This window comes from Amphiura filiformis, unplaced genomic scaffold (genome assembly GCF_039555335.1).
Source record: "Amphiura filiformis unplaced genomic scaffold, Afil_fr2py scaffold_29, whole genome shotgun sequence".
Lineage (NCBI taxonomy): Eukaryota > Metazoa > Echinodermata > Ophiuroidea > Amphilepidida > Amphiuridae > Amphiura > Amphiura filiformis.
In genome coordinates this window covers 106,292-125,333 of record NW_027305493.1, presented here as the reverse complement: position 1 = coordinate 125,333, position 19,042 = coordinate 106,292, and the positions used below count along the sequence as shown (strand labels likewise).

Sequence of the window (19,042 nt, the reverse complement as noted above, 5' to 3'; positions counted from 1 at the left end):
GAAGTTGTTACCATGATCTCTTTTATTTTTTTTCTAAAATGCGAAAATTAAAATTGTATATTTTTTATTGTGACACCCTGTATATTGAAACATACAGTTAAATCCACATTGGTCATCGCCTTGTAAGTTCCGACATGTTTATTTAAATTAATTGTGTTTGATTGTGACCAACAACCCACTTGACTGAACAAAAGGTAGAGACATTTTGCTGCAGTCGCTTACATATTGTACCTTTTTAATCGCTTATACATATCCTGATATCAAGCGTCGAGATGCAGTTGGTGCAGTAAGCAATTAAACGTTCGCGTTGAAGTACATCAGAGTAAGAAAACCAATCGATATAATTGAAGTTGATATAGAAGTAGAAGTAAAATGGCAAACTTCATTTCGCAAACTCTAAGCAGATACGGAATATTTCGAATTTCTTTAGAAGTCTATGTCCATGAAAAGAAGCAGATTTCCATTTACGCGTTTGTAAACATACATATACCTGCCAAATAAAACACACAAAATGTTTTTCAAGAATTATGGAAATTACTATTTAGACTGAAACAGTGGAAATTTACGTAATTTTGGGGTTTTTGCCTCAAAGTGTGTGTGGGGAGGGGGAAGAAAACTATTTGAGGATCCCCCGTAGCGCCGCCACTGGCGTTAACCAAATGTGTGAAAAATTGCGTTACATCAGGGCAAACAATGGTACATGCAGTGTTCAGAAGTACTTTTTGTCTGGTGTATGATCACCTATTATAAAAGACTGCTTTTAAATTCAAGTGGACAAGGGGCAATCCACTTGATCGGCTCTTTTCAAGGCCATCGAATCTTCTGTAAGAAAGGAGAACCCAATTATATTAAACGGCTCTTTCCAGAGCCACCGTCTCTGAAATAGATAAGCGGCAATCTATGCACACATACTGGGAAGCCATTTATGATAGTCTTTAGCCAGGGCAAATGTAGTCTATGTACACAACTCCCACCTTTTTTAGGCTAATTGATAAATTGGCTACTTTCTAACACGCCTGAAATCAGCGGTTAGTTAATGTACGTGCTGTACAGTCTCTACTGGCGTTTAATCACTGGCAACTGTTCCTGGCACTCGCTGCAACAGTTACTGTTGGTACGCATTTGTATAATTCTAATCATGTTAAAACGGATATATATTAAGCTTACCGCCAAGAACCAACAAGGACGTCGTCATGATAGGCATTTGCGATACCATCTTCCCAAACATATCCACCGCTCTCACCGAATGCAGTGGTAGTGAATAAAATCCGATTGAAGCTGGGATTGCTTTCGAACCAAGCGAACCAAACCTGCTTCGTATCTGAACAAAAGTATATGATAATTAAAATTAATAAATGTAGATATTCATTCCGCCGTTGTAAATACGACGATTTAGCTGCAGAACTTATAGTCGTATTCAAAATAATGTACTAACAGAACGATGGTTTATTTACGCGTATTTTTAAACCATATACGTCCAATGTGTTTTTAAAGGAAAAAATTATCGAATTTAAAAGTTGCTGGAAATTATATATCTTTCTATGTTAAATTATTGTTTTAGAGTGCGATGAAGCTATATCCACCCTTAATATATAACGGGTAAATAAAGTGTACAAAATGTTTTAATAACATGCATAATCATTATTTGAAAACTTACTACAAACTACTTTAACATGGCGTTATTAAATGGTTGACGAAATCATTAACATTTGAAGACCTGAGCGCAAGAAGACTGTAAGTCTACTTTTGACTAAAGTGAGCTCACTTCATTATCATTGAGGTATAGGACTTTTTATTTTTTAGCAGAAGAGCAGGTAGGGCAACTACTTGATTATATTTCTACATGTTCATTCTACATACTCTGAAAATTTTAGAAAATTCGCACGAGTCCGTTTTTTTTAAATCACATTTTTGTTCCTAAAATGGGGGTTATAGCGCCCTCAACGGGCACTCTCTCCATAGGGCTACATGTAAAGACCAGTTATAGACAAATGGCCCTAAAATAAAACGGACTCGTGCGAATTTCCTCAAATTTTGCAAATGATGTAGATTTAACATCTGGAATGTAATGCAAGTGATGTCGTTTTGAAGTTATTGGCAATTGTTTTTTGAATATTGGCCCCATCCTCATAGGTGTCACGTGAGGTGTCAACAGGGGTCAAAAATGAAAATTTGTCCAATGTCATCAAGAGACATGTCAAATTACTCGTCTCATTACAACGATTACGAAAGTATATAAATTATCATACATTTTGAGCTCGGTTAATGAGTTAGAGGGTCACTTCCTGTTAAATGTCACCTGAGCTCAAATTTTAAAACAACCTTCACATTCAACAAACAAGGTGTCAAATTGCTTATCTTTGCCAATTTATCAATATGGTTAAATATTTCCAACATCTGCATTAGGTTTTCAGTTATAAGCTTTTGTTTCAATCCGAGTGGAAGAAGACCGTAAGTCCAAAAATGATAAATCGATAAATATCGATCAATATTACAGATATTTACTTTGTTGATATTCAAAATGATTCTTCTAGCCTATACCCATGTACCTGAGAAGTATCAATATTATGGCTTTTTTGGTTTCTCAAAATGCCAAATATGGACTTACGGTCTTCTTGCGCTCATGTCTTCTTTTTGAGACCATTAAATGCTATTGCCGTTTTATCACACTAAATCTTTTAAAATGTTTTCATGATCTTTGTAAAACCTGACATTTAATGGTATTAACACGTTTTTACCCGGCCAAAACCAATCATACACTTTTTGAGTTCGCTTTACTAACTGATCGCTCAAGAAAGATTAACCGCGAAAGTCCACTAACCGTCTCACATGAATGCGCGGTATTGACTTTCGCGATCCGTCTTTCTTGCGCCATGTGAGATAGTGATCATAGTGTGAACCGAGTATATAATAATCTGATAACTACGAAAAAAGGTCCTTTTCATAGGACTATACAAGTGTTAAACCTACATCCAATGCGTGCATGGAGGGGCTGCCGGACAAAATATTATATTACAAGTCATTGTAACACAATATTGCAAATTACGAGATGTCAAATGGTTATTTACCTTCTTTACCAAATCCAGGTGCATATCCATTAAACAAAATGAAACAATCGTCAGTGTATATCTCTTCAACAATGGCAGAATAGTCACCGCCTTCGATCAATTTTGATACCTTTGCATTGAATGCTTTGATCTCGTCTCCAAGGGAAGGATTGCCTTTGTTTAGTGCTGAAAAGAAAAAGCAAGACGATGCCAGTTTTTGTTAAGATCTGCAACGATGAAAACATTGATAGGTAAGCTTCAAAATACCGAAAATGCCATTCGCTGATGGCATGAAATGTGAAATGATGCAGGCTTTGCGGGAAATTTAAATTGTGTTCCATTACCAGTGTGACAAAATGATGCTGAAAGTTTACAATGCAATACAATATCAAATTTATTTTGAATCAGCACTTTTGCACCCAATTGGGCGGTTACAATACCAGTTTGGTGCAGATGGCCCCCAGTAATAGCGGTACGAATTCTGATCATCATTTGGCTCGTCGGATTAATGTACATTATACTTGGTCATTTGTTTCTAGTTTTGCACTTTTTGTAACTGTGATGTCCTACAAATTCCATTGTGTATTTGCTTGGATACGGACAGGGCAGAGTAACATCTTCCAAACTAAAGCATGCAAAAAGGAATTCAGTACCATTTTAAATTTCCGATAGAAAGTAACTTGTACTGTGCATTAGATATGATACATTCATACTTACGGGTAAATGGAACAATGCACGATTTAACGATACAAACACAGGATAAATTAAAAATATTTTCACATCCATTTTGTAGTAGCTATAAGATATATCACTGTTTTCATAACAATAATAACAGTGGACTAGTTATGGTGTCCACTAATAGTGACCAGGTCCAACAAAACCCGGAGCATGTCGCCAAAAGGCATGTTTTTTGAGTTATAGGCCTTAAAAGATGACATTACCATAAAAAAATCAATCAAAATTTTTTTTGGGAATTCTTAATTTCATGGTATTTGACCTTGGGACTAATTACTTGTTAAAAAATGTTAAGTTAGTCAATAGTTGACAGTTGAACTATGCTAATCCCTATTCAATCCTGTGTAAAGCAGGAAACTAATTAGTCCATTACTAAGATCAGTAGTTCGGCAAAAAATATCAAGGTATCATTATTTTACAAAGTTGTCCATATCTATAAAAGTATTTTAATGCTATGTATATAATGTTGGTATCATTTTCAAGCTTATTGTCCCGTGCTTACATTGTTATTCAAATCATGAAATGTCAAAATGCGACTTATTCCTGGTTTTGTCAGAACGGGTCACATATGTGTTACAAAAATAGAAGCATTTACCTGTCATTTGCTGACACGAAATGTTATTGTCATTCTTCAGCTTCAGGTCCTTGCAATGCTTTGTGCATGTCATATGGGTAATAGTATCCGAGACCTCAACGCATTGATTACAGAGAGTGATACAGTCCTCCGTCTCGGAATTCGCAAAGTTGCAGCACGTAATGAAAATACTAGCAACTATGACGACCAGGTTCATCTTCATCTTGACTGAGATATTACCTGTAGAATAATCCTGAGAAGAACTAACTTATTCACAGTGTCTGGGTGTTTGCGCAGCTTCTTGGTAGCTTAGCATAATATGAGTCGATAAAGTAAAATGAGCCCTTCTTTATCAAACTAAAATCAAATCCACCGAAGTACCATAATGATTTAGATTACAGTATGAGGAATTTCTATCAAAATTAATGGTTCATGACATACGATTATTTTAACGCTGCTGAGAACAATCAATGAAGATTTGTATCCCTCTCGGGCACCCAAATGTCCCAGTAGTACCAGCACAAAATATGCTGGTCGTCCTAAGTTTTAATGCTTCTGCCACAGGCGCCATTGCTTTTCAGTCACGTTATAGCTACTTAGTTTTGACGATGATTGTTTGTTCTGTCCTCTACAACGTTGACCAATAAACCAATCGTCAACGTTTTGTAAAGTGGCCGGGTATCAATCAGCCTGAATGCGCATACCAAAAAATGATATCAAAAAGTTCAAAAGAAGAAAAAGAAAATATACACACGACCCATTGTTCAATCAATCAATAAATTAATGCATTTTACCAAATTTTAAATAATAATTATAGTAATTATAAAAATGTTGATGACAATTGAAACTCAGGCATTGCAACTTGTCACAATAATCCATATATTTAAAACAATAGTATGAGTATCCAAGAAATGTTATGGGGTAGAACTGTTCTACTGTAACAAAATACAGACAGCAAAATTAAGGTACCCGTTATTTTCACCCCTGTATATCTTAAACAAACACAGATATGTCATATTTTTTAGCTCGGATTTAAGACATCTTTCGTAGAAATAGGTCAACTAACAAAGACAAGGTGATCCAAAATCCCAAGGAAGATGCAAATTCAAATTAAAGTTACAGATTGCCCAATTGGATGCCCCATTGATGTGTACACAAAGCGTTCTCGAAGAAAACAACTAGCGCCATGCTTTCCATTGATTGTGTAACGGTTTCATAGCAAAACGTCGTTGTTAACGAAAACATCATGCAGTTATTGTTGCCTACTGTATAGACACAACACAGAAGCACTCACAATAGGTAATCGACCTCTACTGATAGCGCTGTGTTGTAGGTATGGGACGGCAACTAGTTAGCATCATATATCAAAAATTATAAGACCTATGATTTTAGTACTTAATTGCTCTATAGTGAGATTACTTATTCTTTTTAATGTGTCTGCATATTTAACCCGATACAAGTTTCGGTAACGGGGGACCATACATTTGTGTGAGAAATGAAAACCCAAAATCTTATCCAAAGTCCCGTGTAAATTCAATGCTAATTTTACCTCACCGAACCGGCCTGGGTTTGCCGCAGTTGGAAGACTGGCGACGCGAAACTGTTTGAGGAACGAATTTAGTACTTTCTGTCAATCAAGCTTGATCTATACTCTTTATGCCAGCCTTTAATTCATTAGCATAGTCATTATAATACCGGGGACCGCCTTGATAAGTAAAATGACAGGAGATCGCATGAAACTCAAGTCAGAGAGAACCCAAACCAGTGTGAAGCCAACCGGAAATGGTAACCATGGCAGTCAACACTGGTCAAGTGGCCCATTCTAGGCGCTAATTGGCTGCGACTGTGGTAGATGGAACTAGTTAGCACTGGGTTATTGTTGGCACTTGACAAACAGCACTTAAACCCGGTAAGTGTTGTAAAGGTCATGGAGAATTTACTGTAGACATAACTGCACTATGAAACACTTTTTGTGGTATATGTTGGAGTTTGGTGCCTAAAATCAATGAGCAGGCGTTGGTCTCCGTTATAGTTTGGAATCGATACTAAATGGATTGTACGTATTAACGCCCGTACCGAGCAAGGCGTATGGAGTATTGCTATCGGGATTGCTATCTACTTCTAATGACAGTAAGCAGAGCGGTTTGTCAACTAAAACCCGCTCATTTGATGCATAACTAATCAGTCTATGTTCCAAACTTTAAAACAAGAGAACTGATCAATCCGTTTTGGATTATACCAAAATGTCTGAGGGGGGACTTACTTTTTTGGAACCGTTTACTTTGTTATTGTTAATACAGTCAGGCCGTTGCAACTCATATGCCAGCGCAATACAAAAAGGTGGCGACAGCGTCGGCTTTCCCTGTGTATTACTCTGCACTAACATGGCGTCCAATGGCGTCTCCCGGGCGGGGCCATTTTGGAAAAGTCAGGGAAAGTAAAGAAAAATGCTGCTGCCACCACGATAGTACTAAAAGCTACGTAAAAAAATATGCGTAGTGCTGTGGAGACTTACGTTAACATGACGTCACGAATATGCTAATTAAAGAAAAATGCTGCTGCCCTCTACGTCCACATGTTGCAAGCGTGACGATCGCTGACCTCACATCGACGAACGGAGTTGCAAGTCCATCGCACTTCGTGCTCTATTCGTCGTCCATGATACAGTACTTTTCCACATACCTACGTTAACATTCGCTTTGGTGATTTATATATTGTCTACAAGTAAATTAATATAACCAGTACATTAGCTGTAGTAATAGTGATAGGTTGTATTATAGTGATGTTTCAGACAGCTTAGGGTACCGGATTATTTGATGCAGCTTGTTGTTTTGAGTAATATGACACCAATTTGATTGAAATCGGCAAGAAATTGAGACACTGCCGGCCAAATTACGACATACAAGGGGGAGGCAGATTTGACCTTTATTTTCTAGTTTTAAGGGAAATTTGTCACATTAAGGAGTTTTTAATACATTTTTGGTATCTAATTACATAGTTTTAGGTCTAGGAAGGCCATTTATGCACTATGTGTCAAATGAAACTTTTTAGTGTCCTTACAATTTGCGGTTTTGGGTAAAATTAGTCTGCTTTTACGTTTTACCTTTTAAACTCGTATCAAAATATACAGTTTGTGTAAAAATTGCATAAATATATCAAGGGATCCCCAAACCATGTAAATAATCATTAGAATCCAACAAACACCAAAGAAAATGCCCATAATGGTCAAAATAAGGAAAAATAGGGTGGGGGGGTGTCCAAAGAAATCCCCCTTACGCGTAGTTTTTTGGCCGGCACAGTCTCATTTTTCAACCGATTTTTTTAAAAAGATGTCAAAATTTCAATTCAATTTCAATTCAACTGGTATCTTAAGGTTTTTGAAATATGCAGGTTTGTCATAATACTTCATGCAATAATAAATCTAAACCCTATAGGACGCCCTGTATAATTATTGAGTAAAATATTATAAATAGGCCTATTATTATGCAAGGGTGAGTCGCAGGTCAACATATTTAATCGACTCAATTGTTCTATATTTGTTGTACCATTCATTGCCATTTCACATTATCGTTTCAGCAAACAGCAAAATATCATTTGTAATATTGTTTATTTACATATCCCGTGATTTTGAATTATCGATCAAATCCAGGGATCTAAATAAGTCTAAAGTCTATTTTGCAGCACTTTAAGTCATGATATCAAAACTAATAACAGACATGATTTTGGGATGAAGAGGTCACTGGAGTAATCATACATACCCTCTTCTGCACACAGGTAAATGTCAATATTTTTATGCTCATTAATCAGTCTCCGTGGCGTTTATTTCACGTCTGTAACTTTTGGGTGACCGATAACCTGATAAGCTACATGCGATGGTGATGGTGATATTTGGATATTGAACACATATTTTCAATATTTAATCTATTTCCATTCTATTTCCAGCCACGTTTAACATCTAACGAACGTTTGCGACGTAAAATCGATAATATAATAATTGATTTTTTTGGTCAATAAACCTTCGTTAGAAGATAAAAATAGGACTATAATGGATGGGGAATCCCAAAGATTATTAAGTGGATATGACATCACATTGGAGTTTCCCACAGGAATTGATGTAATGTGAAAGGTTAATGGTTATAATTGTTCTTGGGAATTTCCCAGATTACATCATATGTTGTGAAGATGTGAATGAAGTAATTGGCTATTAATAGAATGGGACTTTTGTGTTTGGTATATAAGCAAATGTATAAACACAATTCTATAAAGTTCACTGTTGTTGTGGACTAGCTTGTGCTTACAGTCCATTTACTTCAAAGAAAGGAAATTGCGAACCAAAAATATTTAATTTATTTTTTCAAGGTACTACAATCCAACAAATACGTCAAAGTGCGTACCTCTTCCAAGAAAGGACTATATTCTTCCCTCCACTTGTGGAAGTCCGATTTATGAAACAACACATCTGTCAATGTAAGTGGAAATATGGGACAACTGCTGAATGCAGGCCTGTTTTCCATTAGAAATTATGTGGAAGGTGAAAAGAGTACCATTTTAGAGAGGATTTTATGCAAAAGATATAAAAGTCTTCAGTAAACTTCGCTGAAAGAAACCGCCATCTATCACGTTTGAAAAATCTTTCTTTCTTTTTCTCTTTCTTTCTTTCTTTCTATTAGTTCTTTCTTTCTTTCTTTCTTTCTTTCTTTCTTTCTTTCTTTCTTTCTTTCTTTCTTTCTTTCTTCCTTCCTTCCTTCCTTCCTTCCTTCCTTCCTTCCTTCCTTCCTTCTTTCTTTCTTTCTTTCTTTCTTTCTTTCTTTCTTTCTTTCTTTCTTTCTTTCTTTCTTTCTTTCTTTCTTTCTTTCTTTCTTTCTTTCTTTCTTTCTTTCTTTCTTTCTTTCTTTCTTTAATTATTTATTTGTTTCTTTCTTTCTCTGTTTCTTTTTCTTTTTTCTTATTATCTCGTACTAGCAACAGGTATAGGCCTACCATCTAAAAGGTCAGAAGTCCACCTAACGACAATTATACATCTAATCAAACCGCCATATCTTTAATGTGCAATTTCGGTGTCTCATCGGTACGATGCATCCCACACTGGGAAATATTAGACGGAACTAGAACTATTGTGATTTCAAAATGAAGATATCATCGGGAATTAGCGGATTTTTAGTATTAACAAGTATTTTAATCAACGTGTCATGTTTAGGTAAGTACAACCAAGTTCGATATTATTATGCTAATGCTAGGAATGTCAAATGTTGTTTGAGTGGATATAATTATGTCAATGTGATATATTTCGTAAATGTGAACGACAAACATTGTATTACGAGTACAGTTATGTTTACATGGTACCACCTGGTGTACCCTGTGGCCATTTGGTGTGATCCCAGTAAACACAAAACGTTTTCGACATCATTCGCAAAAGGTTATAAAAGGTTGTCAGAAAACGTTTAAATGGCGGGTTATATAAAGGGTATATTAAGGGTATAAAACGTTTTCATAACATTAAAAATCATTTTTTGATATAAATCTACTGCTCAGCAAATAAAAAAAAAATGTTTTAGAGACAACGTTTAAATGTCGGGTTATATAAAGGGTATAAAACGTTTTAATAACATTCCAAAAACATTTTTGAAAACTTGATACAAAACGTTCTAAACATAATGTTACTTTGGGGTTGAAAAAATATTTTGCGAAAAATGTTTGCCCAAAATATTTGTAATAACGTTTTAAAAACGTTTTCATGACCTTTATATAACCCGACATTTAAATGTTATTAAAACGTTTAAAAAACCATTTTAAGAACATTTCTGTATTTGCTGAGTGCAAATATTTTAACATAATGTTATTTAAGTGTTGACAAAATATTTGGCAAAAAATATTTGCAAAAATAGTTTACAATAACATTTTTGAAAACATTAAAAAAATATTTTGTAGTGTGTTTTCATACAAAACGTTTTAAAACGTTTTCATGACCTTTATATAACCCGACATTTTAATGTTATTAAAACGTTTTTATGTAAACCAAAAGCCAAAATATAACTTATTAAAAACGTTTTTGTGTTTGCTGGGATATTTGTAGCAATAAACAATGCCATCATCAAAATTGTCACTATGCTTTGATGATGCAGTAATCAATTTTTAGACCGGAAACCTAGATTTGACCTTTCGTAAGAAAAAAAAATACATAGTAACAGTAAAATGAGCTCACTTAAAAAGAAATTTAAAATCCTTTAGGCCTAGACCTCAAGCTATAGGAGAATATCGAGGGCATATAGCCAGAACCACCTATGTCCATTTGTGTTCTCTATTACATGTTACTTATTTCGGTAACAAATGGACGATTAATTCTGCCCTCCTTAAGAAAATGTAAGTGACTTTAGGTGTATATGCCTGGTCATTTGCATCTAACTAAATGCTTAAGTGACCATGAATATACCCCAAAGTCACTTGCATTTATTATGGAGAGCCGAATTAACCGTCCATTTGTTGCCGACATGAGTAACATGTAATTAAGAAAACAAATGGACATGCTTAGGTGGTTGTGGCTCTAAGCCCTCGAAATAATGTTCTGCATTATTTGTTATGGAACGGGCTCCGACTCGAGCCCCGGCGACACCATCTTTTTGTGCCCTTGAGTAAGGCACTTCATCTTCCTCTCCACCCAGGTGTATAAATGGGTACCGGCATTCTTAAATAAGGTAACAGACTCGCTGTGGAGTAGGTGTAGCGATACATCTGGATCTATAGCAACATTACATGGAGGAGTCTGGCCCAATCGCCAATGAAAGAGATATGGGCACTCCGATCACTGTTTATACAGGATCGTCTCCTTCACCTTTACCTGTTATAAATAAAGACCAAATGAACATATTCTTGTTCATGCCATAATATTGTAGTCTTTCAACCCTTTCACAACTTCAGCTATGTAACTTACAAAAATTCCCGCTAAAGAGTGGTTCTTTTAATTTAAGAAAATACATTAAAAATCGCTCTTGGAGTTTTTCCTCAGCTCAGCACAGCTCAGCTCAGGTCTCCCAGCAGCAGCAGCAGCATAAAACAGTATCAGTAGTAGTATCTCTTGCAACATATAATAATTTGCACATTCTGTTTTCTAACAGCCGATCTCGACATCTTCCCTTCCGTTGGGAGTATGTTTGGTGGTGAGCAAGTGTTCCTGTTAGGTCCACGTTGGGACGCTGGAGCAGACATCCGATGTCGATTTTTATACAACAATAATGCGGTTCAAACCGTTACAGGCTCAGTTTTATCAAAAGAGGTAACCAGTGGTATTAACGAATAGTATAGCCTCTAGTCCGGGTGAGCGTCATCGATGACGGTTTCCCGTTGAATTATGTGATATCTGTGGCGTATTTTCGTTGGTATTTTTCGTATCAAACTGCTCCAAAATCATTGCCATATATCTTAGCTAAGATAATCATTGAGCGCTTGATGATATTAATTGAGGAAATACCTTCAAAAATGAGTGAAAATTATTTCATGTTTGCGGTTCTTTTATAATTATATTTTTTCAAATGAAACGTCATGTCCGTATGATTTCATACGTTTTCTACATAATGGTGTCAACAATTTGATGTATGTAGAAATCAAAGAAAACTTTCAGGAATATAATGGAGACGGTAAAGAGCAAATTGACGAAAAATTGGCTTTGCTAAATGATAAATATTATTGCCGTTATATTCTCAGGCCGCCGTATGTGTTCCTGATCCATTTTACCTATCTGGAGAATTAAAGATGGAGGTTTCTGTAAATGGTGGTCACACGTATACATACAGTCAAATCTACACTATTGGTAAGTAAAATTGTATTGACTATTTGCACATTCCCCATAATACATAGCGTAAGGATATTAAAATCATCATTGTATTCTGGTTAATAGCTGTTAGTCACAAAAAAAAGAAGAAAAACACACGTCATACACGCAACGTAATTATGACGTAGTGTTTGTTTGTCCAGACACGACCGGCCCAAAAAATCAAAAAACAACAGACACTTTTTTTAACAATGATATAAAAGTAAAGAAAATTATGTTTTTTTTTCCTATAAAAATGCAAAATGACACTTGAAACTTAATATTCCTGGCAATCACAGCTTAAATGTTTCCTGTTTAACCATCCCCAACAATATTTCACCATCCATCAACATCAATATAGAGAACCAAGCATGACAAGTATGGTCAGGGGATTTGTACTACAGGCTTCTAGTCCATCACCCTTGCAACAAGCATATATGGTAAGGTTGAAATACATTAAAATTTGACGCAAGTACAAAATGTCAGGCTGATGAATGATTTTTTTCTTACCCCACTTGCTGCAACACGTGAACAGATCTAAGACAAAAAAAAAAGGACACAGTTCACGGATCAGGTGTATAGTAATTTGTTTTCCATTTTCATATCTAACCTACTCTGCACTGATCTTACAAGAAATTAGTGATTTGAGGCATAATGGTACCTACATCCTGACCCTGGCCTTTATAACTCTCCATCCAGCAAGAAACTCATTGAAATACAAACTTTGAAATCAATAGCACTATCATAGGCCTATTGAAATTCAATTAATATAACATACAGATAATAACCTTGGCCCAATAATGATTAAAGGGTTCCAATTAAGATAAGCAAACATTACTGGGTAGATAACAGGAACTAAAGTTTGTCAGTAAGTACATAATTGAGTAAATCGCCTGTATCAAAATAGCAGGGTTTTTTTCATAGGTGCAATAATATGCTCAGTCAGCCTTATCACAAAATAAATAATAGCATTGACCTTACCCACCAATCAGTAAAGCCTATTATAATCATGTGATGGCTCAATCTAATAGTAAACATGCTTAGAAAAAAAGGCAAAAAAAATAGTCCTGGCTGCCATTGTCTCAATACAAGATAAGAAAAGTCCTTGTCATGTGGGGTAAGATTAGATAAAGGGATACAAACCTGGGTATGAGACATTGGGAATTATTTCCTAGACTCTCAACGACAGGGATGATGGGCTACAATAGCCATTCATGACACAGTGTATGTAAGGGATAAACTGTGCATATGAGATATGGGTTCAAGTGGGGGAAATGTTCACTCCGTGAACAAAAAGAAATCGAGCTACCGACCCACTCTTTTCTACCCCATGTCTGGGCAAACAAACACTTGTTTGTTTGTTTTTTCGCCTGATTGCAGTTTCTTACGACATCGCTTACTTCAATCCCATGTGTCATTACAAAAAAGAATTGTTATAGGTCTAATGACTGGAAGTATTATCAGGCGGCTGACACTGAAAAATTTGCATGGCAAAATAACCCGTCTCCTCCGCAGCCAATTTGGTTCCGCTCCATCGAAATCAAGCTGGTCACGGAGGAGACTACCCTCCTTGTGTTTGTTCATTTGTGTATGGAGAGCCCTTCTTGGAGTCCGTAATGACTTAGGCTACGCTCTCAGCTAGAGTCCGACGCTGCATTGCACTAGAAATACCTTTTCTGTGAAATCGCTATAGAGCCAACCGGGAACACGTATTCGTTTTGAAAATATAGCATTAAAATTAGTATCACCCTTGTGGCCCCGTGCAGTGGAATACCTTAATTCTTTCATTAAAAGGAAATGAAAATTAAAAAAAACACGGATCCACCTGTGCACCTATAAAATGGGCACAGCAATTTGTCTCAAATATGAATGAATTTTAAGAAACATACGGGATATGATGAACATTGACCTGACGCCATGATAGTAGGATCTATTAGTCGTTTTATATACAATATATATACCGTATTGTTATAATACCAATATTTGTCATTATATATAATGAGTAATATTTAGCAACGTAAATGTGCAGTTCATATGCACAAACGAATACTGATCTTTATGATATTCAGGTTTTTGTACATCACATATAACATGTCACATAGGAGGTCATACGTGTTGACCTGCATCTATTGTATTTGTTCATCTGTGTATGGAGAGGATTAACGCCATTAAACGCCATTAAAACTCCATCAGTATTAGGGCGTAGTTCAGTGAACTCACCGTATTGCTATTCCAAGTACTTTGATAATACAGATAATATGTATTAATGGGTCGAGGCGATTGCATTGAAAAACCTAATAAATTATTCATAACAGTTACGTAATCAATCGATAGTGCGGACACTTTTCATTTGCAAACCACCAAAATTCGTGATCTTTTAGCGTTGAAAAAGAAACCACGTGAATAGAGTGCCCTCTCAAGAATAGGTTCTCTGTGGTATTATGTACTTAATGTTTTCACTGCCATAGTTTATTGAAATCATTTCCCTAGCTTAAATAAATATTGTCTTCTCCACATCATAACAGCTAATCTAGACCGCATCTTTTCAAGCGGCGTCACCAGAGTTAATTCTGACGATCTCAATTGGTATAGAGCCGGTTTTGATCTCGAAGTACGCTGGGATGCCACAAAGCTTGCAGACAACGCAAACATTACTATCACTGTCCTGGCTTACTTAGAAGACGGCAGTCAAGGCCCAAGGTGGGAAGAATTCTACCAGATAGCCGAAAACACAGGCAATGACGGCTCTTATGATTTCGAAGGCGTTGCTCAATCTGGTGTTTCTGAAGATAATGCATTTGGTGCAATAAGAATACATGATGCTAACAATCCGTGAGTAATTGTCATCCACTTTGGACTTTTACACATACAAAGGCAAGTATGCCGATAAATCAATCGTTGTGCCGCTGGGGACCATAATGTTTAACCGGGAGCACACCAAGACAAAGAGTTGAAAGGTAATGGTAACCCCTACACTAGACGTTTTAGTCATTTTAGCTTACTGGATTATCAATGGAAACATTCGGTGCACCGATAGTTTTATTAGCTCTAATTGGATGTCGTGCCTAATGATAAACAACAGAGGATTCAGAGCGTTTTCGTCTGTTATTTTTTTTTACTTGGAGAATGTAGCTATATAGATACACCCCAACACACACACCCCAGTCATCTATATATACCCACCACACCCCCACCATGCACCCCACCCTACACCACCCACCACTATGCACCACCATTACACACGATAACACTAATGACTGTTATATTTCTTTACAGAAACGGTCTAAAATTCTGGAGTGACATCCACGCATTGGGATACATTCTTAACCAAGAATACCAAGACAACCCAATAGGCTGGTCATCAATTAAATGTGACGAATGGAGTCAAAATGAAACATCTCTTCCAGATTTTGTGGATGAACTTATGGCGTGTCCATGTACGTTACAGCAGGCTATTGCTGACTCAGGACGATTTCAACCAGATACTGGTTGCAGTATCTACTCAGGAAGCGTGTGTAAATATCATCAAGGTGCTAAACACTGCGTAAGAAGTGTCGCTGCTAGGTACGTCTGCAATTAAGGCAATGTAGCCAAATTTGCCCGAGCTTTTGATCGACCAGCAATACATGATCGAAATATCAATCAATTGACTGTTGTTAATATTAATCTTCGTATGTGTATGCATATATGTTTTTTTTACGAAAGAGACGAATGGCAGACAACCTTCCACACAAATATTATTGAGTTTGAGCAACTATATCACTAGTACAGGCGGCGGTACCAACATGTATCATTATAAGATCAATCTAGTATTATATAGACTAATGGGTTTCTTGGCTGCTTTTTGTCTCTTTCGTCAAAATAAACACCGATTAGAGGCACATGCATGCTTATAGACGGAAATTTACGGTGAATGAAATGAATGCCCAATGAAATTTTAACATTGATATTGATTAGTCGATAATTCATTGATAACGTGTATCAGTGCAATATCGAATTTGACTGCGGTAACAAGCAACCCGATAGTGTGGAGATTCTCGCATGGATCGCTTGGTGTTTGGCCCTTTTGGACCACTACACCGCATTGCGGTAACATAGAGAAAGATTAAAATTGGTCCGTTATAGACAATATAAATCAATAAAAATCGTGTTTTGAAGTCAGTCTGGAGGTGATTTCTGATCATTCAACGCTCGACTCCTATATAGTCCGTTTATTTGTGTCAGCATAAAATACACAAGTCCTTTTTTCACTATAATTTTCGCAACTTTTTATACAGCGAAACAACCTCCTCAGGAACTCAATGTTGTTACCAAGATAACGGTGACCTCATGTTCGCTGGGGATACCGACCAAGGTAGCACAGCAGACCGTAGTCACGTTTGGGGAGCCGCACCATACCAAACAATCGATACCGTGCCAGGTTTGTCGCATTGGAAGCATGACGTGATTACGTTTTATTATTGCTGTATATGGGGGAATGATTGCAAGACATATCTGACTCTGAGACCAACGGCTGATTGCAAGGAATATAACCCACCCCGATCATGTAAGTAGGACGTTATGTCCAACTAAAAATTAAAACAACGCTGTATGTAAAAAAAAAGTAACGTAATGCCGGAGAATGCTCATAAGCCGAATTGCCCGTCTCTTTGTGCCTTATATATATTATGTGGAGGGTTCGCCCGGGATGGTTCGCCATTTCTGGCCTTCCGCACAACTGGAATGACGAGACTGTTTCACTTTTCAAGCACTTATGCCGTTACCCATTAACACCTGAGCGGAGAGAGACAATAAAGTAAGAGGCGTCGTCAAGTGCACCGCCCGCGGTGCTAACCGCAACCTTCCGATCATGAGTCAAAGAGCGCACCACCGTATCGTGCCTTGTACTCAGTATTTCTATTCTAAATTGAACCTGATCATATTCGTTATCGTTACCGTATCACCTTGACCACCCGTTAAAGATAATAGGAGTGTAGAGTCGTGCACAGAGAGCCATGCTCAGCCAATGTGATCATGTTTTTATTTTGAAAAGAAGGAACAGTCAACCAAATTAAGCTCATATATTCTCTTTTTCTCTTTTCCATTAGCCGCCACATTTGGAGATCCACATTTCATCACCTTTGATAATCTACAATATACATTTAATGGCAAAGGAGAATTTACATTGGTCGAGGTTCCATCTTACAATTTTGAATTACAGGGACGGACAGAGCAAGCCGTTTGCCTGTCGTGTGCTGGAAATGATACAGGTAGGACTAATACACCCCCTATGGAAGACATGACCTTATCATCCCACACAAAGGGTGAAGATATAAAATGGAGTCACCTATACAGGCAACCCTATTTGAAATTTACACTCCCTATATGGAATATTAAGGTTATAGGGGTGTATGAATTTCAACTTAAATAGCCCTAAAATGCCTTAAAATTATGTTTAGACGATCTTGGACTAATAGTTGTACACTCTACACTCTTAAAACAGTGTGGTTAAAATTGACCACGTAGTATTTAACTGTGCACCTTACCCAAAAATTGTGATCAAATTTTAACCACAAAAATGTTCACCGTGTTGTTTTAAGAGTGTTTAGGCGAAAACAGTATAGTATATAATGATAATTATACTGAAATAAACTTAAAACTAGTATTGCGTTACACAATACAATATGTTGTTTGTTCGTAAAAATATTATACAGGTTTTTCCTCCTTTTCATTTCTCTTTTCCTCGTTTACCTCATTATTCTTTTTTTCCTTTTTAAATTTGACTCTCCCACTGCCTTGCTCCGGTAGCAAGCACCCACCTGGGAACTTAGCAACGTCACCATGGATATATACGAGGTACTCACATAATGTTGGATAGAAAGAATTAATTCGGACCACAACTTGGCAAGAAATAAACTTGTATTTCTTTTTGGTCGATTGATTGTATTTCTTTCTTGTATTTCTTTTCTTGTATTTCTTTTTGGTCGATTTGTTTAATGGGGAGTGCAACGTACGTAATTCAATGTTTTGTTTTGTTTTCATTATAAAATTATATAGGTATACCCCAGAAGGTCACATCTCTTACAGCCATCGCAATGAAGGAAGACACCTCTGATACCATTCATGTTGAACTGGATAAAATAACCACAATGAAATTTGTTAGAAAGTACTCGGGAATTACTGAAATAGTGTCTTTCCATGATCAATTTTGGCTAGATTTTAACGGTAAGGTGTATACTAATTAAGTTATTATAAGGAAAGAAAACGGTAACATCATTTTGTGATCAATGCTATGTTGGGCCAACGAGTCATAGGCCTACTTCTATACACTATTATAATCTCACCATCATATTCCACCTGTGAGATAGAGCTGTGTTGATTAATACGATGATCACGGAAGATGAAAATTTTGTACAGGACAACATCGGGAAAGCAGTACAAACTAGGCGGATATTTGTGCTAGGATGTCAGAGGCTGGACTTGACAATTCGACAGTTTCCAAAAGAAGTGGGGCGGAGCCGCCTAGCGGATTCACTTCTATAGAACTAATTACTCATACAAAAAGGCTGAAGAAGCTTGAAGAAGCTGGTAGTACGGAATGAAATCATCAAAACAGCCAGGCTTGTTACCGGTACAGAGCTCGAGACAAAGAAGTCATGATGCATAAGCCATGGTTTTTATTATTACTATTCGGCCATTGCGTTAACCTCATTTTAATTTTAATTATAAATTGGCATATGCAGGTGTTTCAGTCGTCGTTGTTGAGTCTGAGGGTGAAAATATAATGAAAGCTACTATTACGTACTGGAACCCGGTATTGGTGTTAATGTAACTGCCAATGACCAAATGCTATCTGTGGTGGCTATTCTTCCACCAGTATTACAAGTAAGTAATATTAAGCTT

At 36.6% G+C, this 19,042-nt stretch overlaps 2 protein-coding genes across 2 annotated transcripts in view; one reads left to right on the top strand and one right to left on the bottom strand.

Moving 5' to 3' along the window:
* Positions 1–252: 252 nt before the first annotated feature.
* Positions 253–4,596, bottom strand: LOC140143850 (uncharacterized). The gene is made up of 4 exons (XM_072165664.1): positions 4,378–4,596; positions 3,069–3,233; positions 1,168–1,321; positions 253–490 (listed from the first exon to the last, which is right to left on the bottom strand). Exons 1-4 carry the CDS (start codon positions 4,577–4,579, stop codon positions 427–429), a joined length of 585 nt encoding a protein of 194 aa, XP_072021765.1. The 5' UTR covers positions 4,580–4,596; the 3' UTR covers positions 253–426.
* Positions 4,597–9,483: 4,887 nt separating this feature from the next.
* LOC140143814 (sushi domain-containing protein 2-like) overlaps positions 9,484–19,042 on the top strand; it is a 36,466-nt gene continuing 26,907 nt past the window's right edge. The window contains exons 1-9 of the mRNA XM_072165625.1: positions 9,484–9,553; positions 11,469–11,626; positions 12,055–12,160; positions 14,686–14,992; positions 15,437–15,724; positions 16,438–16,580; positions 17,248–17,409; positions 18,197–18,364; positions 18,883–18,953. Of these exons, the coding sequence (XP_072021726.1) occupies positions 9,484–9,553; positions 11,469–11,626; positions 12,055–12,160; positions 14,686–14,992; positions 15,437–15,724; positions 16,438–16,580; positions 17,248–17,409; positions 18,197–18,364; positions 18,883–18,953 (1,473 nt within the window). The remainder of the gene's footprint in view (positions 9,554–11,468; positions 11,627–12,054; positions 12,161–14,685; positions 14,993–15,436; positions 15,725–16,437; positions 16,581–17,247; positions 17,410–18,196; positions 18,365–18,882; positions 18,954–19,042) is intronic.